At 42.6% G+C, this 21419-nt stretch overlaps 1 protein-coding gene across 1 annotated transcript in view; it reads left to right on the top strand.

The window, feature by feature from the left end:
- The window catches only part of DCP2 (decapping mRNA 2), a gene marked incomplete at its 5' end in the record, with an annotated part of 85035 nt that extends 68493 nt beyond the window's left edge, over positions 1-16542 (top strand). Inside the window, 7 exons of the mRNA XM_082335229.1 lie at positions 5497-5649; positions 9559-9671; positions 9778-9885; positions 10782-10929; positions 11472-11573; positions 15564-15615; positions 16351-16542. Of these exons, the coding sequence (XP_082191355.1) occupies positions 5497-5649; positions 9559-9671; positions 9778-9885; positions 10782-10929; positions 11472-11573; positions 15564-15615; positions 16351-16514 (840 nt within the window). The 3' untranslated portion in view covers positions 16515-16542. The remainder of the gene's footprint in view (positions 1-5496; positions 5650-9558; positions 9672-9777; positions 9886-10781; positions 10930-11471; positions 11574-15563; positions 15616-16350) is intronic.
- Between the last annotated feature and the right edge of the window lie 4877 nt (positions 16543-21419).

Consider the following 21419-nt stretch of genomic DNA (forward strand, 5'->3'; position numbering starts at 1 on the left):
GCTGGAGTCTTCTGCTGTAGCTTTTGGTCCTTTTCTGAATTACCAGTTGTGATAATCAAGAATTTGGTTATATCTAGTTTAAAATCACAGGTTTTGATGGTTTTAATTTCCTTGCATTGACTTGGTAAGTTTACTGAATGTCATCTTTAAAGTTCTATTCTGCAACTTCAGTTGACTTTTAAGTATTAATTTTGTTTCAAGAGCCACCAGAACTGTAAGATGGTACAAGAATGGGAAATGAGCCTGTTAGATGGGTTATGTAAAGAGGATAAAGAGATGAGTTGGAGATTGTAGAAGGTTATGTAAAACTTGTGAAGAACTGTACTTTTATATCATTCCTTGATACAGGAACAAGGATCATTCTACATGGCAAGCAAACTATAAAAATAAAATAATCTGTGGGGTATATTGCTGCAGGAGACCCAGATATTCCTTAAGATTAGAGGAAAATGTCTTAATCCAGACAGCCTGACCAGAGGAGAAGCATTACTAGACCCGTTGCTCACCAACACGGAAGAACTAAATAGAGATGTCAAGATTGGTGGCAGCCTGGGCTGCAGTGATCATGCCCTGGTGGAACTCACAATCTTCAGGGATATGGGCCAGGTGAAGAGTAGAGTCAGGACCCTGGATTTTAGGAAAGCGAGCTTTCAGTTTGTATTTAACCACTTGTAGTGATATTTTTCCCACTTGTGCTTAACTTCCTCTGTGTTTTCAGTCATGGAATGTATAACCATTTTGCTGGAATCAATATATACATTGGAGAACAGGGTATTTTGAGTATTTGCTGCTATTGTTACTTTTAGATGTGATTATTTGTTTCTGTTTTTCCTTGTTGTGATTTAACCCTAGTAGGTAGCTCGCCTACTCCCCCCTGCAGTGGGATGGGGAGAGAATCAAAAGGGTAAAAGTGAGAAAACTCATGGGTTGAGATAAAGACAGTTTAATAGGGAAAGCAAACGCTGTGTGCACAAGCAAAGCAAAACAAGGAATTAATTCACTACTTCCCATCGGCAGGCAGAAGTTTAGCCATCTCCAGGAAAGCAGGGCTTCATCACATGTAACAGTAACTTGGGAAGACAAATGCCATAACTCTGAACGTCCATCCCTTCCTCCTCCTTCCCCCAGTTTTTAATTGCTGAGCATGATGTCATGTGGTATGGAATATCCCTTTGGTCAGTTGGGGTCAGCTGTCCCAGCTGTGTCCCCTCCTAACTTCTTGTGCACCCCCAGCCTACTCACTGGTGGGGCAGTGTGAGGAGCAGAAAAGGCCTTGACACTGTGTAAGCACTGCTCAGCAACCGCAAAAACATAAGTGTGTTATTGACACTGTTTTCATCACAAATCTAAAATATAGCCCCATACAAGCTACTATGAAGAAAATTAACTCTATCCCAGCCAAAACCAGTACACTTATACATACCCACAGGTAGAACCACGAGCCCTGTAGAAACAGCTAAGTTACTGTAAAGGAGCAGTGCACAGCTTTGCAACTTGATGGAATGGCAATTTGCTTTAATAATGAAATACCTGCATTTTATAATTTTTTATTTTTTAATATGAACTCTTTACTGAATTCTGTTCCTCTTTTTAATTGTAAGTTTGGGTTTTTGGTTTTGTTTGGGGGGTTTTTGTTTGGGTTTTTTTTTTGGTGTGGTTTTTTTTTTTGTTTGGGTTTTTTTTGTGGGTGGGTGGGGTTATTTATGTATTTACTTTATTTGTTAGTAATTGAGAAGTCCTGGCTGTGGACTATTGGCAATGTGGCTCTATAGCCCTAGGGTTGATACCCAGTTCTACAAGTGAATTGTCATATGCATGTTCCGCTGTCTGAGCAGAAATATCTTGGACAGTAGTATCAATCTTGCATGTTTTCTGAGTACTTGTACTCCTTGTGAAGACTGAGGACTAGAGAGTTTCTGAAAATCAGTCTCTCTACTGAGCTAGTTTAGAGGTATGATCTTATGAACTAAGGTATTAGGTGTATTTGACTTGAATCTTCCTATATGTTTTGCAAGTGCTGTTCTGTTATGATCCTAGTCAGAAAGGCACTCAGACCCTGTAAGATAGCATTTTAAATGCTATTTATTAGAGCTAACGCTATAAGGAGAGAATAGCATAGATAATATTATGTCCCTTTAGATGCTGGGAACTCTGAGTAGTATAGCATTGAACAGGACTCCAACCAATACACAGCATGTCATGCAGACCCTGTCCATAGAAGAGATTTTCCCCTTTCGGTTATTCAAGTTATTATAGGATTTTCTTACAAGAAAACAACTCTGTTTATCATTTCTGCAGTCGAACAGAAATGATGTTCACATGAGAACTTCTTGCTGCACATTTAGATAAAGGCAAGGCCATGCAGGTGGTGTAATCACTGGTACTGAGTAGGAGCTGCCTGCAGGCTCCTCTGTTGCAATGAGCTGGATGAGTTTGTCCTACAGCCAAGGGATTTGTGCAACGCAACACAGGCCTGAAGGCCAAGCTGGATGTGCAGCATAGTGCAGCGCAGCACAGGTGTGGGCATACTCAGGTTAACTGTTATGTGGATCACTAACTCGTTGATGTACAATGATCTTCTGGTCTGGAAGATTAGCAGCCTGTGCAGTTTAGACTGTTCTGTTGTCAGTGTGAATATCCAGTTTGAATTTAGTAGTCAAAGTTATGTGTCATGAATGAGTGGTTAGGTCGCTTAAAGAATCACCATCAAAGATATTTGCAAAGTGATTTTAATAAAAATTTATAAAAGTGTGATTTAACAAAGTTTGATAGCAAGGTTCACTTTATTACTTATTAAATGAATGGAATATATATATATATAGAGAGAGAGAGAGAAAATAAAATACAAGGGGGTAAAGGAGGCCCTCCTGTTGAGTCACGAGGTTCAGAATGGACCCCCTTGCTTTCTAAACTCCTTCTCAGAGAGGAGCATAGGTGTGGCTGGATCCAATCCTAGTGTCAGACTTGGTCAATGGTTTATGTCTAAGGATTATATATGTCTAGCAGCAGTTTAAGGTTTGTTCACAGTTAAGAGAGAATCACAAGAATTTAGCAATAACTAATCATTGGTTAATTTAGCATCTACAAGGTGATTAAATAGGGTTTACTACAATATTTGTATTGATACACACACACACACACACACACACACACACACAATAGGCCTAGTAAAAATTCCCCTTGAGTTCAGTGAAATACCAACTTCAAAAGATTGTCTCAATGGGCAAAGGTCGAGTCTCAAGGACTAAAAGGCTCCGGAGATCAGCTCAGGTCCTGTTGTCAGGTCTCTGTATGCAAACTTAAGAATTTGCAACTCTGAGAGGCGTCCTACTCAGAGGGAGATACTGGCGCAGCCTGCTGCGGTCCAGGAAAGCTCAAAGGGTCTCCCTTGTGTCGTGGTTTAACCCCAGCTGGCAACTAAGCACCACACAGCCACTTGCTCACTCCCCCCACCCCAGTGGGATTGAGAGGAGAATCAGAAGGGTAAAAGGGAGAAAACTCATGGGTTGAGATAAGAAGAGTTTAATAATTGAAGTAAAATAAAATAGAACAGTTAAATAGGTAAAACAAAAGCTGCGCATGCAAACAAAGCAAAACAAGGAATTAATTCACTACTTCCCATGGGCAGGCCATCCCCAGGAAAGCAGGGCTCCATCACGCGTAACGGTTACTTGGGAAGACAAGTGCCATTGCGCTGAACGTCCCCCCTTCCTCCTTCTTCCCCTAGCTTATATACTGAGCATGACGTCATATGGTATGGAATAGCCCTTTGGCCAGTCTGCGTCAGCCCCTCTGGCTGTGCCCCCTCCCAGCTTCTTGTGCACCTGGCAGAGCATGGGAAGCTGAAAAGTCCTTGACCAGTGTGAGCACTACTTAGCAACTATTTAGCAACAACTTAGCACTACTTGGCAAGAACCAAAGCATCAGTGTGTTATCGACATTGTTCTCATCCTAAACCCAAAACACAGCACCATACCGGCTACCAAGAAGAAAATTAACTCTATCCCAGCTGAAACCAGGACACCTTGGTACCGCTGTGTAAAGTCCCGGTCTGATTTTGGGCTCGGGGAAGGTTTGTAATGATCCCAAGAGTGAGATTAAGACACAAACGAGGTCAAATGCTGCCTATCAGGCCGTGTTTATTGGATAAAAGCAGAAGAATGGAGCGATAGGGAAGGCAGGAAATATTAGGAGGAAACTAAGCAAGCATTCGGAAAGATAAGCAAAGGATAGTCACCACCATGGATCCAGCGGCGTCCCATTGGTCCTTGGTCTTCAGTTCTTCAGTGGCGGGTGCACGCCGTGGTTTGTTTCCACGGTCTTTTATATATGGCACATGTTCACAGTCCGGTACATGCATATACGCCCCACGTGTTGTTCACGCGCACGCGGCCTTTACATGACTAGTGACTATCGTCAGGTAACAATGTATATTCTTGGCGGGCAGCTGGCCCAGCCCAGACAATGGTCGGTATCTTGCTTTGATGGTGCCTGATAAGCAAAAGAATGGTCTGCTGCTTCAGCAAGTTTGCATAAGTTTCCCCGCAGGCTGCAGTGTCCCGGTATTCCCAATGTCTTATCAGGCAAGCATGCACAAGCAAGCTTTGAGACAATTGTTTGACATTCCAGTCTCTTACACGCTGTTTATAGGGTTGTGAGATGATTGACTTTAGGTATCAGTAAATTTCCATCCTGGCCACAATTCAGGTTGCTGGAGTTCTCATCAATCTCAGCAAGACTGGTATGATCTTCCCGTACCAATCCGCCTGAGTTACAATCCACAATGATATGTTCCAAGGCTGTCAGGGGATGACTGATTATGCCAGGTGCAGTCAAGGCATTCTTGTTCCCCACCTCAGCCATGCAAGAGTTTCTGGTATGGTCAAGGGGTGCTTAACTACCAGACTCATTGCTCAAAGGCCAAGTCTTAACAGGAGTCCCTGTGATCGTAAAGTGGTCCGGGGGGGGGGGGGGGAATGCACCACCACATTATACTACCCTATTGCTGGGTTTTACTATGAACTTGAAAAGGATTATATATTTTGGAGGTAGAGGGTTCATAAGGTAGAAAGATCATTAAAAGAAAAGAAAAATTGAGCTGCAAGTAAAGCTTGTTAGAATTTGAATATGTCTGTATGTCAGTCCTAGTATAGTAATTTTTGCTGGGAATAGGACTTAGAGGCATCCAGCAGCATGAAGGAGCAGCTAGAGACTCCCCATCCATATTAATGAATTGCTACATGATGCTGTAATAGGGTTGTTTAAATTTTTATTACAAGTCTGTCTTGGAGAAATGTAAAGTACATATGATCTTAGATGCTCTTTCTATTGATGGGCACATATATCTACGTGTAAAGGTTGGTGGCTTTTTTGTCAGTAATGGCCTGCTTTAATGGATAGATATGAAAACTACTCATGCTTTCTTCCCTCTTGATGATACCCTTCTGAAAGGATAAATTTGAATGTATGCACTAATTTCATCTGTATGCTGCTCAGGTGTTTGAAGAAACTGGATTTGATATAAAAGATTATATCTGCAAAGAAGAATACATTGAGCTGCGAATTAATGATCAGGTATCACGGCTGTACATCATTCCAGGAATTCCAAAGAACACACAATTCAACCCCAAAACTAGAAGGGAAATTCGGGTATGTGGTGTTCTGTTGAATTCTGAAAGTAATTTGTGGAAACTGTGGGTTGGTTTTAGTTTTGGGTTTTTTTGTTTGTTTGTTTTCTTAAAACCTAATAGTCTGTAAAATAATGAAACTACCAGATGTGATGAATGCCTCAAATGCTACTTACGAATGGTATTTCATCACTCTAGGGTCTTTTCAACTTCTTGCAACTCTGATGTGAAGACTGATTCTTGACACTGACATCTCCATTTGTCATGAAAACAGCATTAGAGCATGCAAAATATAATTCTTTCCTTGTTTTTTTTCTTAAGTTGCTTGTGTTAATCATTTCATGTTATTCTTAGTTATAACTGTATATGTTCTTAAGATTTTAATTGAGTATATATAAACCCCTACATATTAGAAGGGGAAACAAAGGATTGTGTTCTCTTGAGGGGAACAGAGGGTCCAATATTCAGACCAGATCCATAGAATCATAGAATCGGTTAGGTTGAAAAAGACTTTTAAGATCATCAAGTCCACCTGTTAACCTAGTGTTGCTTGTAATTGAGAAAACCTTCCAAACAAATGACAAAGTCCCGTTTAGAGAGCCAACATGGCTTTATTCTGTGCAGGGTGCTCGGTGGAAATTCCACAAATCAAGCACACCGTCATTCAAAACCACAACATATTTATCAGGTTCAATGATTAGTATAAACACGCCTAAAGCTAAACGTATTGGTTAGTGATTAACATTTCACACACTATTAGTTAACTATATTTAAATGAGTCGTGCTTGCTATGTAAATCAGCACTCATGCTCCTTCAGGTAGGGGGGGGGCAAGTCTTTTCGGTCCCGAATTGAGTCGGTGGTCGCGATCTCCCCTCGCCGCGTTTATCTTTCACCCAGTTTCTGCAGTTTTATCAGCTCTGGCCACCGTCTAGTCTTCGGTGCCAAGATGTTCCCTTATATCAGCTTGTTAGTTATTGTTCAAGGTTAGAGCCGTTAATTTTCCACAGTTTGTTACTTACACAAGCACTTCCATATCTTTTAGCTCTCTCCCAAATTCCTTTCCCAAGGCACAAGTGCTTAGTAGTGTTGATAATTGGAAAATTAATGATGTCCTGCAGGACATCACTAGCGCTGCTACGTCCACCACTAAGCCATGTCCCTAAGCACCACATCTACACGTCTTTTAAATACCTCCAGGGATGGGGACTCAACCACTTCCCTGGGCAGCCTGTTCCAATGCCTGACTACCCTTTCGGTGAAGAAGTTTTTTCCTAATACCCAATCTAAACCTCTCCTGGCTCAATTTGAGGCCGTTTCCTCTTGTCCTACCACTTGCTACTTGAGAGAAGAGACTGACCCCCACCTCACTACAACCTCCTTTCAGGTAGTTGTAGAGAGCGATAAGGTCTCCCCTCAGCCTCCTCTTCTCCACACTAAACAACCCCAGCCCCCTCAGCCGCTCCTCATAAGACTTGTTCTCTAGACCCTTCACCAGCTTCGTTGCCCTTCTTGGGACACACTCCAGCATCTCAATGGCCTTCTTGTAGTGAGGGGCCCAAAAATGAACACAGTACTTGAGGTGCAGCCTCACCAGTGCCAAGTACAGGGGGACAATCACTTCCCTAGTCCTGCTGGCCACGCTATTCCTGATACAAGCCAGGATGCTGTTGGCCTTCTTGGCCACCTGGGCACACGGCCGGCTCATATTCAGCCGGCTGTCGACCAACAGCCCCAGGTCCTTTTCTGCCAGGCAGCTTTCCAGCCACTCTTCCCCAAGCCTGTAGCGTTACCTGGGGCTGTTGTGACCCAAGTGCAGGACCCGGCACTGAGCCTTGTTGAACCTCATACAATTGGCCTCAGTCCATCGATCCAGCCTGTCCAGAGGCCTCTGTAGAGCCTTCCTATCCTCCATCAGATCAACACTCCTGTCCATCTTGGTGTCATCTGCAAACTTCCTGAGGGTGCACTCGATCCCCTTGTCCAGATCGTTGATAAAGATATTGAACAAAACTGGCCCCAGGACTGAGCCCTGGGGAACACCACTTGCGACTGGCCGCCAACTGGGTTTAACTCCATTCACCACAACTCTTTGGGCCTGGCCATCCAGCCAGTTTTTTACTCAGTGAAGAGTACACCCGCCCAAGCCATGAGCAGCCAGTTTCTCCAGGAGAATGCTGTGGGAGACTGTGTCAAAGGCTTTACTAAAGTCCAGGTAGACAACATCCACAGCCTTTCCCTCATCCACTAAGCGGGTCACCTTGTCATAGAAGGAGATCAGGTTAGTCAAGCAGGACCTGCCTTTCATAAACCCATGCTGACTGGGCCTGTCCAATCCCCTGATTTTCCTGTACGTGCCATGTGATGACACTCAAGATGATCTGCCCCATAACCTTCCCTGGCACCGAGGTCAGGCTGACGGGCCTGTAGTTCCCCGGATCCTTCTTCCAGCCCTTCTTGTAGATGGGTGTCACATTTGCTAACCTCCAGTGAGACTTCTCCCAGCTGCTTATAGAATGTTTCATCTGCCTCTTCATCCTGGTTGAGTGGTCTATAACAGACTCCCACCAGGATATCTGCCTTATTAGCCTTCCCTCTGATCTTTACCCATAAGCACTCAACCTTATCATTACCGGCGTTGAGCTCTAGACAATCAAAACACTCTCTAACGAACAAGGCTACCCCACCACCTCTCCTTCCTTGCCTATCCCTTCTGAAGAGCTTGTAGCCATCCATTGCAGCACTCCAGTTGTGCGAGTCATCCCACCATGTTTCCGTGATGGCGACTATGTCATAGTTTTCCTGCCGCGCAATGGCTTCCAGCTCCTCCTGTTTGTTGCCCCTGCTGCGTGCATTGGTGTAGATGCACTTCAGTTGGGCCATTGATCCTGCCACCTTTTTTGGGGGAGAAGCCCTAATTCCTACATGACTGTTCTCAGGTGCTTCCAAGGTTTCTAACACATCAATAACCCTTCTGTCTTTGCTGCCGTGTGGATATTCATCCCCTACCTCCACTGAGATGGCTAGGGAGCTGCTCCCATTAGTAAAGGGACATTTCAAACGTGTTCCAGTGCACTCAGCAGATCGTGGAGCAGACCGAAGGACCTCACTAGCACGCTGTCCCTCAAACATTGGTATGCCGCCCCATGGCTTATCTCTGGCAAGCCTGGTTTTACCCCTTTCCCCCTTCCAATCTAGTTTAAAGCTCTTTCAATGAGCCCTGCAAACTCCTGGGCTAGGATCCTTTTCCCCCTTTGAGACAGGCGTACCCCATCTGTTGCCAGCAGGACTGGTGTCACGTAGACTGACCCATGATCAAAAAACCCAAAATTCTGCTGGTGACACCAGTCTTGGAGGCAGTTATTGATCTGCTGGCACTTCCTGTTTCTTCCCTCATCATTCCCTGCAACTGGAAGGATAGAGGAGGACACTACTTGTGCTCCTGATCCCTTAACCAGTCGTCCCAAGGCCCTGAAGTCTCTCTTGAGATTGCTCTCGGACTTCTAGTTGTAACTTCATCGCTGCCTACCTGAAAAAACAATGATAGACAGTAATCTGAGGGCCATACCAGGGTAGGAAGTTTCTTCATCACATCTTTAATGGAATTGAGTGTGCAGTGGGGTTTTTTTTTGATTTTTGAAATATTTATTCAGAGTTTAGTCGTTGGATAAATACATTTCTTATTATAGGTATCGTATCTTTTAATGAATGTCCTGTAGCATCCATTACTGTGTAGTTGCAGTCAGAAGAATGACCCTATCATTAATTAACTTTTTGTGGAAACTCTGTTGTCGTCTGTTAATTAAAGTCTCTTGTTGTAGTTGTTTAATTAAAGAAAATAATTGTGAATGCTATGCATTTGTAAAATTCTCTGATGTATAGCAGTTGTTTTGTTGATTTTTGTTGGTTGGTTTTCTTTGTTGTTTTTATAGAACATTGAATGGTTTTCCATCAACAAATTACCATGCCACAGAAATGATATGACCCCGAAGTCCAAGCTAGGTTTGGCACCTAACAAATTTTTTATGGCCATTCCTTTCATCAGGTATGTTCCGCATGAGCAAAATGCTAGGCCAGTGCCTTTCAGACAACTTAATTTCTTCAGATTTGTTTCAGTAAGTGGATCTTGTTTAACTTCTGCTTTCTCACAGGCCCTTGAGGGAATGGCTTTCTCGAAGAAATGGAGATTCCTCAGATAGTGAGAATGGATTTTCATCTACTGGGAACACACCCTCTAAGCCCAACATGGAAAAAACAAGGTAAGAACCAGGTCACTTCTAACACCTCTGTAGCCTTTCTATCAAAACATAGGTCATGTGAAGCTGACTGTCCTTTCTCTGAGTATTCCTGTTCCAGTAATAGAATGGCTTAATAACATTACAGGAATATCTCATAGGACTCTAAATAGGATGAAAGGTTAACTAGTGTCCTGGGGTGTGTATCTGTCCCTGCCCCCCCCCCATTTCACCTTCAGTGAGACTTCTCCCAGCTGCTTATAGAATATTTCATCTGCCTCTTCATCCTGTTGGGTGGTCTATAAAAGACTCCCACTATGGGCATCACATTTGCTAACCTCCAGTCAACTGGGACCTCTGAAGAAGTAGTACTGAAAAGTAACTTCAGAAACAGCTAGATATAAAACCTACAAGGATCAGTAAGGGAACAAGTGCTACTGTTCTTAAAGGGTGTGCTCCTCTGGGCTTGTGCAGATAGGCCTTTGATGGGCTGATGGCTCCTGTGATGGGCCTGGGAGTAGCCCGGCAGGGTATTATTTGGGCTCCCCCTCCTGCCATTGCCTCTCTGAGCTCCTTTGTTGGGTGTGCAGATGAGCTTTTATCACATAACCTAACACTTTCAAGCCTGGACTCCCAAAGGGATGACTACACTCCAGTAACTCGGGTCAGTTCAGTACTAACACTAATGTATTAAAGAAACTAACGTGGACCCGACCTTCTGTCTATATAGAGTGTGTCTTACTTAGCAGGCAAAGCCAAAGTTCTTAGAATGCAGTAATCTTTATTATAGTTTCCATGCTTTGTTACTTAAGCTTGTCTTCCAGGTTGGTCTGAAGAAGCAGAAAACTCTTTCATATTTCTGTTCTGCTATCAGGAGCCCTGAAGTTATGTTGTAAGCTTTGTTTCTTTTCATGTGCTAGATCTGGACTTTGCTATAGTCAGCAGGTGTTTATAGATGACTTTTCAGGAGAGCAGTGGTTGAAGCCAAAACAGCCACAGATGGCATATAATCATCCCGACACATTTGAAGCTTTAAAAATAAAGGTAGGTTATGTTTCTCAGGCAAACGTGCATCTGGGCCATTTAAAAAAGAAGTCTTAATTCATAAGCATTCTGCCCTGGAACTAAAGTACTAAATTTTATCGCCATATCGTGCGAAAACAAAACGTGGTGAGGGAGTGATCTGTAGGAGATTCTGAAATTTATTTGCTTGGTATTGACATTAGAGGTGGTGTATATCAGGTAATATACTTGAGGCAACACAACTAAACAGCAGTTAGTATTTGCCATTTGGGCAGCCTTCAAAATATTTTGGGTACCACTGGTATATATGCATCAGTGTGTGGGAACTCATTGCACTGTATTTATTGTATAGCATGGTGTCTGTAATAGTATAAGAGACTGAGTAACAGCTGATGACTCTTTAATTTGAGTTTGTGTTTTGTTAATTTCAGTGTGCTTCAGTTTGTCTACAAAAAATATCATTTACATGTTTTTAGGTATTCTGAGGAAAGCTTAGCTAATAAATAGCAAGTGTTAGTGCGATGATGTTCAGTGCTGCCATTTAAATTCTTCTCTTTATTATTTTTTTAACATAATGGCTAAGTCAGAACTTAAGGAGCAATGGCAGAAAGCAATATCAAGACACTCCCAGCCAAAAGAAGCGAACAAATGGAGTCCACAGTCAACCAGCTAAGCAAAACCATGCCTTGGTAAGAAACATGTAGTGGCTGTCACATTAACAGGTTCCAGTGCTGCTTAACAGAAGTCCAGGCCAATGTCCTGGAAGGTAGAGTGCATATCTATCAAAAGTATATTCGAACAGAGTATTCGGTACATACGTTGTAGAAATATGACATCTCTTACCTTATATCATAGAATCATAGAATGCTTTGGAATGGAAGGGACCTTTAGAGGCCATCTAGTCCAACCCCCCTGCAATTGGCAGGGACATCTACAACCAGATCAGGTTGCTCAGAGCCCCATCTAGCCTGGCCTTGAATGTTTCCAAGGATGGGGCATCTACCACCTCTCTGGGCAACCCGTTCCAGTGTTTCACCACCCTCATCGTGAAAATTTTTTTTCTTGTGTTTAGTCTGAATCTACCCTCCTTTAGTTTAAAACCATTACCCCTTGTCCTGTCGCAGCAGGCCTTGCTACAAAGACTATCCCCATCTTTCTTGTAGGCCCCCTTTAAGTATTGAAAGGCTACAATAAGGTCTCCCTGCAGCCTTCTCTTCTCCAGGCTAAACAACCCCAGCTCTTTCAGCCTTTCCTCATAGCAGAGGTGTTCCAGCCCTCTGATCATTTTTGTGGCCCTCCTCTGGACCCGATATATGCATATATATCTATATGCATATATATCTATAGAAAAGTATACTAAACTTTATTTAGTTAGCATTTTAGAAGTAAAAATTTATTTTAGCAGATGAGAATTTGTCAGCTCTTTCAGTAGACAGTACTTCTGTAGTTTTCCAGGTTCCTGTCAGGTAATAGTCTACTATAGTATATCACAATAAATCAATGTATTATGTGTCTTACACTAATATATTATAAATTATTATGAATGTCAAATTATACAAAAAGCTATAAAGCATATGCTTATTATTTCCCTCCTCTCTAGCAAAAACATTGAGATACAGACTTTACTTGTATGCCAGGATCTTATATACATTTAACCACACAGTAGAACTACAAGAATTTGTAAATACCAGTATGACATTATTGGTTTGCTACCTTTTCCTTGTTGTAACTAACTGTCCTTGTCCCCAAAGTTCTGCTGGCTAGGAGAAGGCTCACTGAGAGATCTAGTTTTTTAAGTGTCTTGTATTAGGTTTGCGTGGCAAGATTGGGGGGGGGAGGCTTCTGTGAGAAGCTGCTAGAAGCTTCCCCTATGTCCGATAGAGCCAATGCCAGCTGGCTCCAAGACGGACCTGCCGCTGGCCAAAGCTGAGCCAATCAGTGACGGTGGTAGCGCCTCTGTGATAACATATGTAAGAAGGGGAAAAACTGCTGCGCAACAGCAGCCGGAAGAGAGATGTGAGAATACGTGAGAGGAACAATTATGCAGATGCCAAGGTCAGTGAAGAAGGAGGGGGAGGAGGTGCTCCAGGCGCCGGAGCAGATATTCCCCTGCAGCCTGTGGTGAAGACCATGGTGAGGCAGGTTGTCCCCCTGCAGCCCATGGAGGTTAATGGTGGAGCAGATATCCACCTGCAGCCTGTGGAGGACCGCACACCAGAGCAGGTGGATGCGTCCGAAGGAGGCTGTGACCCCATAGGAAGGAAGCCTGCGCTGGAGCAGGCTCCTGGCAGGACCTGTGACCCTGTGGGGGACCCACACTAGAGCAGTCTGTTCCTGAAGGACTGCACCCCGTGGAAGGGACTCATGCTGGAGCAGTTTGTGAAGAACTGCAGCCTGTGGGAAGGACCCACGTTGGAGAAGTTTGTGAAGGACTGTTTCCCGTGGGAGGGGCCCCACACTGGAGCAGGGGAAGAGAGTGAGGAGGAAGGAGCGGCAGAGACAACGTGTGATGAACTGACTGCAACCCCCATTCCCCATCCCCCTGTGCTGCTGGGGGCGGGGAGGAGGTAGAGGAAATCAGGAGTGAAGTTGAGCCTGGGAAGAAGGGATGGGTGGGGGGGAAGGTGTTTTAAGATTTGGTTTTATTTCTCATTACCTTGCTCTGATTTGATTGGTAATAAATTAAATTAACTTCCCCGTCGCGTCTGTTTTGCCTGTGACAGTAATTGCTGAGTGATCTCCCTGTCCTTGTCTTGATCCATGAGTCTCTTGTCGTATTTTCTCTCCCCTCTGTCCAGTTGAGGATGGGAAGAGATAGAGCAGCTTGGTGGGCACCTGGTGTCCAGCCAGGGTCAACCCACCGCATGTCCCTTTGAATTTTTTTTCCCCTTGTTCTTTATGGCTCTCTTAATTCTACTTTGTTGGCTCTTGTGCAACAGTGAGCCCAAGTTCTCCATGCAGCTCAGCTGGCTAGTCCAGACTTTGTTTACTGGCTATAAGCTAGGCTCTTCCCATTCTGGCTTATAGTCATTACCTTCTTTCTGGTTTTCATGTAAAAGTGCATACATTGTCATCCTTGTAAAATTCTATTTGTAGAAAGCAGTGGTTAGCTGCATTTGGGTCTGAGAGTAGAAAAATGAAAAGTCACACAATTGACTGCCTAGAAATTTGCTTTACAAAAAGGCTGTATTTTATGATAATAGGAGTCTGTAGGATCTTGATAGAAACAAGTATGACACACCAACGGAGGAGTGTCTGGGATTTCTTTCAGATTCTGGGACTAACCATGCAATCACTCAGAAGGAATGTATGGCAAGTTTGGGGGTTTGTTTGTTTGTTTGTTGGGGTTTGTTTGTTTGTTGGGGTTTTTTTGTTTGTTGTTTTTAAAAAGTTCTTCTGCATTGCAGCTAGATAGATATTTACCATCGATTGATACATTAAGGCCTTATTTCAAATAACATGGGTGCACAAATTATTGCTCTTGCCCACTATCTGTGAGCTACCCCTCCGGTTCAGTTTCCCCTGGAATGTCCTCACCCTGGCTCTGAGTTGAATCACTGAATCGCATCTTCCCTGGCAGTTGACCTCAGGGGTGTCCCTGCTGATGGGTGGGTTGTTGTCTGCAGGCCAGTTGACAGTGAGTTCGCAAGGAGACTATGTGGCTTCTTTCTTTATTTCTTTTTTACACCCCATGCTCAGCCCCTTCAAACCAATTGGACGTGAATCTAGTGCTCATAAGGAGCCCGTGCTCCACTTACGTTCCAATCGCAAATGGATATTCAGGATCTCTCTCTTTTTTTTTTTTTTTTTTCTTTTGGGGGGTGGCTATTCTGTTTGTAGTTATCACCTATTGTAGTCTTTGAGCTTTTACAGAGTTGCATTCCTCGCTTCTTATCTCTGCGGGTCTGTGGTGTCAGCTTGCTCCACAGAATGGAGGGGGGGGGAGGGGGAGGTGAACCACCAGGCCACAGCCTGATACAGCTGGGCTTTGGTCAACCTGCGCAGTGCAGTGACTCAAGCCATGACATATCCAGGCATTCTACCCTTTTGAAAGCACCCCAAAGGTAGTTCCTTCTCGATGGGTTAGGCCATCCAAAGTCCTGCCCTTGCCTGTGCAGCGCCTGTCAACAAGGGGAACTTTTAATACTCCACAGTTACTGTGCAGGCTCTTTACAAACTTGGCTAAATATTTCTGTAGTGGTTTGTTTGTGTTTTCATGATTGTCAATCTTTTGAAGTTTAAATACTTTATTTCCCAGAGATTTTCTAGTAGGATTTGGAAGCCAGGAAACTTAATTTTCATGAAGTGCACAAGCCCATACTTTTCTCTGTATTTGTATACCTATACATAGCTGGGGCTAGCACTTAATTCTTCCCTGAAGATTTCTAAGTTTGTCTCTAATGTGTGCTAATCTAATTGGCACTAGCTGCCTGTTTGTAAATGCTCTCCTGTTGCTTTTCAGGAGAATCAGATTTAAGAACAGGTAGGTGCCACTTCAATTCTATATCATCATATGTGAGCCCTTTTTGGCTTAAAACATTTAGAAAAGACCACATCAGGAGGTTTGTCAAAACAAATATAACCAGCGTGCCTGTTAGCTGACACTTAAGTAATACCCCCAAGAAATAAAAGGCTATTTCTTTATGAAGTGTGTAATGTGTGGTCATTCTCTTCACTAGAAATGTGAAAAAAGGCTTAATCCAAGAAGACTTCAAGATAACTTTGAAACAGGCAAGTACACTCTGAATTTCCATCCAATGTCATGCATTAAAGGCTGAAGATACCTAACTAATGATGTTTGGCTTTTATTTTCCTGGAGTGCCAACCTACCAAATGTTATGAAGACATGTTTTTCTAGGGAAGTCGGAATTATTTATTTTATTTGGTCAACTTCATGTTGGTTTTGAGATTCTTCTCCTTAATTGTGAAAACTGTCAGGTTTCACCCTATTGCTGGGTGAAAATAACTGAGAGTTGGTTTAGAAAGTAGCAACTCAGTCAACATAATGCTGGTAAGCAAGTGTTGGTTCAAGGCTTTCTGTCCTGCTAGTAACAGGTACTTCCTGCCTGCTGCAGATGATGTTGGACTACTCTGGATTAACCAGGGCTTCTGAGAGTATTCACACAGTTCTTTATTTCCTGCTCAGAAAATAAGGTCACATTTCTTTCCTCCTTATTAAGATATGAGTTGCAAAACAGAAATCTATGGGTAAAATTGGCTATTGAAAGTGTCCCCAGATTGCCATGAATTTTAAGTTTTATTCTAGCTATTAGATGCCTGGTAAATAGGGTTGTTTGAGTTACCTTTTTCAGTTTATGACCAGACATACAGATTTTGTTGTAAATGTTAATTGAATATACATTTCATGTATGGCTTTGTAGAATTAAATATTGTAATTGATCCTCCTATTGATAGGATAGCTGTTTAAAATTTGTTCCATGCTTTTTTTTTTCCCTCTTTAAGCAGATGCAGCATATAAGATGTGGCGCTCCAGTGAAGACCCACTGCTAGAACATGTAGAGGGACGCTCTGTGGCATGCAATGGCCATTACAAATTTGCTTTCTCATCAAGAGCTTTCTTGAGCTTCAAGTTTGACCATGATGCTATAATGAAAAGTTTTAACCTCTGATAGCAAACCTGTTACGAGCAAAAGTCAGACTCGCATTTTGCAGTCAAGGGGCTTTCTAATCCAGCCTTACTCTTTCTCAGGAGTTTTTTTGTGGGTTTTTTTGGAGGGGAGGGGGGTTTGCTTTTATGCAATGCAAGGACTGACTGATGGTTTGGAAGGGTTTGTTCTCTTTGCAGTATGGGAATGGTGTAGTGAAGTGTTGCACTTGAAATGCAGTATAGCCTTTGTCCACAAAAGTACCTTTCCAGTGTTCAGTTCACTAGTTCATAGCTGTGCATTAGAGGGCATTTTTTCCTTCTTTTGTTTTAAACTTGCTGGTTTTTTAGGTTGTCATTGACTTCTTAAACTGTTGGAATATACCAGCTTGATAAACTTTTAATTGCTCTGATGTGCAGTTGTTGGGCTTAGTCTTCATGTTCTAATACACTGCAATATTACGGCAGTGGCAGTGAAAACCATTTCTCAGAGGATTCTTCTGTCTGTCCTAGTAATTTTGAAACCCTAAGTTGCACATTTCAAACCTAATCTCAGTCTTTCGTCCTTTTTCTTTCCCGATTGTTTGCACAAAATATCTTCCCTTCTTCACACTGAAAGTCAATTTCCAGAAGTTGCAAAGCTTTGTGTTATCCCAGTTGCAGCTGCTTTCAAAAAAGAAAAGTTTCAACTTTGTTTGCAGGAGGTTACTTGTGTAGAATTTTACTGAATGTAAATAAGCCTCTGTAGATCTTGCTGAGAGGAAGAAGGTAGATGCATGGTAATAGAAACATTGTGTGACACTAAATGGGGGTTAATCAGGCTTGCAATAACTATTCTAAGGGTGTCCGTTATTGTATTCTGTGCTGTCCTCAGATCTCGTGTAGTGTATGCTCTGTATATATTCAATAATGTTGAATTGTACTTGCAGTTAGTCATCTACAACACTTTCTTAGTAACAATGTCAAAGATGGATGGGGGGCAATAAGAGTTGAGGTGATGAACTGTATTAAATCGCCTTCATGATTCAAGTTAAAGGGTTTTGCATACATGCTTTGAAGTTGGGAGAAATGTACTGACCTCATCTGTCACAGCAGCTTGTGTTAACAAACATATTCAGATTTTTAAAATGGACTTTTCTCTTAAGGTGAAGTTGAGTGATGGATAACTTGATGGGTTGAATGAGCTAGGCCCTCCTCTCATCAGAGTGTATGTTCACGGGCTGAGTCTTTATGCAGCTCGCATGGCATCCAAAAGTACAATCCTGGTTTTCCTTCAACTGCCCTACATCATCTATTACCTAGTGGTTTTCCTCAAAAATAGCTTTAAAACTATCTCTGGTTTATTTACCTGCTTAGCACCAGGTGATTTGGGACTCTAATGCTGTAGCACTTTTAGCTGTGGCAAGTCTGGACTTTTGTATCAGTCCGGAAGCCCTTGTCTTTCAAGAGAAAATTATGAAATAGCTCAATTTGGCTTTGTTTCACCTTGTAAAAATCATATCCAAAGGCTGTCAAAAACAGTAAATGGATAAGTACAGTAATTGAGGAGGTACAATAATGCTGGAGGAATGTTATGTTATGTTATGTTATTCAGCTTCAGGTGAAAGTTAATCTTCAGTTACTTCTTCAGTGCAAGTAGTTGATTTCCTAGCAAAAGTGCCTTTACTCATTGTAGTGGTCACAGTCATGACCTATGAGAGCTACTCGACCCACAGATGTGTAAAGATCGTGACTGTGGGGTTCTCAAGATTCTGCAATACACAAAGACGTGGAGGTCTGGGTTTCTGAAAATTTCTTTATTACAAATTACTACAAAACTACTATTAGTAAAAACATATATACACATACACACATGCTCTCTCTACAAGTCACTACAAAATTACCACTAAGCAAGCAAGTGTATACGTATTACAAGAGTAAAGCAAATATACATATATTACAAGTTATTATTGAATTCCAACTAGTGAAGCAAGTATATACTTATGAACCTTTACCTTTGCATGCACCTATAAATATACTGTGTGAGGTGTTACTGGTACGACACTCACCAAACCACTTTCAGGAGTGGGGCTAATCAGCGATGGAAAAAGTGTCACTTCAAAGATGATCCACGTCATGGAGTCCGGAGTCAGCCAGGTGTCCCTGGTCAGGGTCTGGTCTGTCAGGGAGATCTTGCTGCAGGGCTGTTCATTTTTGGGTAGGTAGCGAAGTTACTTTTTATACCTTTTTGTTCTAGATACATAAGTGGGTGTAGGACATCAGTTCCCAGAATAGTTGTTGCTGACTCCTGTGTCACATCCCACCTGGGGGAAGGGGGGAGGAGTAACTAAGATTTGCAAATCCTCTCGGTGTGGATTAAGGTGAGACAACACTCAAGGTCTGTACACAAACACCAGCTTTAATAGAAAGCTTCTATAGAAACAAATATTGAGTACAAATATTAGATACCCACCAGCCCTCTCATGATTATATCTATCCCAGCTATGCGGTTAAGCTATGCGGCTTTATGGAAAATCGAGGCAGTACACAATTTAACTACAATTTAACAACTTTAACAACTTAATAACCTTAGGAAAAGTGAAAGAGAGGGGGGGGAGAAAGAGGGAAGAAGAGGAGAATCACCAGTCCTGGATCCAGAGTTGGACCTGCCAACGTGAGTATTCGGTGGAGAGTGCCCCCAAGAGAGAGCAAGAGTCCCTATTTATAGATTTCAGTCTCTGGACTTCTGGAACCTTCTCTCATCCCAGTTCCAGGAGTGGCAGAGATACCAGTCGAATTAAGAGGGGCGACCAGTCAAACCAAGAGAAGTGATACCAGGACCCTCCCCCAGGCAGTAAGTGTGGGGGAGAATAAGACGCTTCACAGACCTCGGGGGATGGGGCCGAGGCAAGGCTGTCCTGTCTTCACAGGACTCCCTCACCCTCGTTCCAGGTACTGTCCAGTCCTGGGTCCTAGACTGTTGCTCTGCATTGTGGTTTTAGCACCAAGGCTGTTTGAAACATCTCATTGTTTTGCACTAGCAGTTCTCTACACTCCTGTTTTCCTGGAAGGTCTGTTTGTTATCAGTTTCTTTGTCCTGCCAACTACTCCCCATCAAGGAGGTTTCCACGGAGCTTATCAGGGATGTCTTGGGAGATATCCTTCTTTGTCAGTATGGTTACTGGGTTGCCTTTGTGGCAGCTCCCATCACTCATGGCAAGGTCTGTATTCACATCTTTAGACTGCTGCCATCTGTGGAGTTAATGAGACTCTTCTAAGGCATGATTAAGTATGAGGCTGTGGAAATCTTTTAAGTTGTTTTTTTCAGATAAATTACTGTTATACTTCATCTAGTGCTTTGTGAAATAAGAGTAATGTTGATAAAACCGAGCTTTATACTTGTAACTTCAACTATTTGGGAAATTAATCATGTCACAGCACAGAGGAAGTCTCTAAAACTAAGTAAGTGTGTCCTATGAATAGATGCTGGCTCTCCTTTTTATTCACTGGGTCATTTTTTTTCTTTCTTAGTGAAGGCTTGGTTCAATATTAAAGAAATTGGTTGCTTCATTAAGAAGCCCAAAGTGGGGCTTATATGTCATGGTTTTAGTAAATCTAGCCTTAATGTGTATTGCAAATAAATGTGATAAATAAATACACAGTAACTTTTTTTTGTCTAATGGTAATGTTTCTTGTATTAGCATTGCTTTCTGCTTTCTCAATAAGGTTTCTAAAACAGAAGTGTGGTGGCATGTGATCTACCTTATGGGTTCCATGATGCCCTGCACTGTGAACATTTTGGTTTGTTTACTATTAATAGTTTATGTTCTTATTTCACTATCATTTTATAATTAAGCATATTTCCAAGTTTAGGAGTACAGTTTACATGAATTGCTGTAAAATAGTGAAGAAATAAGTGCACAACAGAACTTAATTCAGGGAGTTTTTATTTCATGGGAGCTAGAGAGGTAGATACACAGAAATAAGAGTAATTGTTTGCATTATCAGACTCAAAAGCTGATGTCGACACTTGAAAAATAAACATTGCTCAATTTATGCTTAGAGCTAAAACAAGTCTGAATGTTTGTCTGTAAGGGGGTGCACTGGGTTTGGCTGGAATGGAGTTCATTTTGTTCATAGCAGCCTGTATGGTGCTGTGTTTTAGATTTGTGACCAAAACAGTGTTGGTAACACAGCATCAAGGCCTGTTGTCTGGTTTGTGGAAGAAAGGTGTGTATTTCAAGTTCGATCAGTGATTTTAAAGTATCTATGAAATAACAATTTTTTTTTTTGGTCCATAGAACTTTCTCATGGTTTCAGCTGGGACAGAGTTAATTTTCGTCTTGGTAGCCGGTATGGGGCTGTGTTTTGGGTTTAGGATGAGAACAATGTCGAGGATACACTGATGCTTTGGTTCTTGCTAAGTAGTGCTAAGCTGTCTCTGAATAGGTGCTAAGTGGCGCTCACACTGGTCAAGGACTTTTCAGCTTCCCCTGCTCTGCCGGGGGCACAAGAAGCTGGGAGGGGGCACAGCCAGGGGGAGTGCTGGCCCAGACTGGCCAAAGGGCTATTCCATACCATATGACGTCATGCTCAGTATGTAAGCTGGGGGAAGAAGAAGGAAGGGGGGGACATTGGGCGTGATGGCGTTTGTCCTCCCAAGTAACCATTACGCGTGATGGAGCCCTGCTTTCCTGGGGATGGCTGAACACCTGCCTGCCGATGGGAAGTAGTGAATGAATTCCTTGTTTTGTTTTGTTTGCATGCACGGTTTTTGCTTTGCCTATTTAACTGTTCTAATTTATTTTACTTCAGTTATTAAACTGTTCTTATCTCAACCCATGAGTTTTCTCACTTTTACCCTTCCGATTCTCTCCCCATCCCACTGGTGGGGAGTGAGCGAGCGGCTGCGTGGTGCTTAGTTGCTGGCTGGGGTTAAACCACGACAAAC

Source organism: Platalea leucorodia (assembly GCF_965183815.1).
Source record: "Platalea leucorodia genome assembly, chromosome: W".
Classification (NCBI taxonomy): Eukaryota; Metazoa; Chordata; class Aves; order Pelecaniformes; family Threskiornithidae; genus Platalea; species Platalea leucorodia.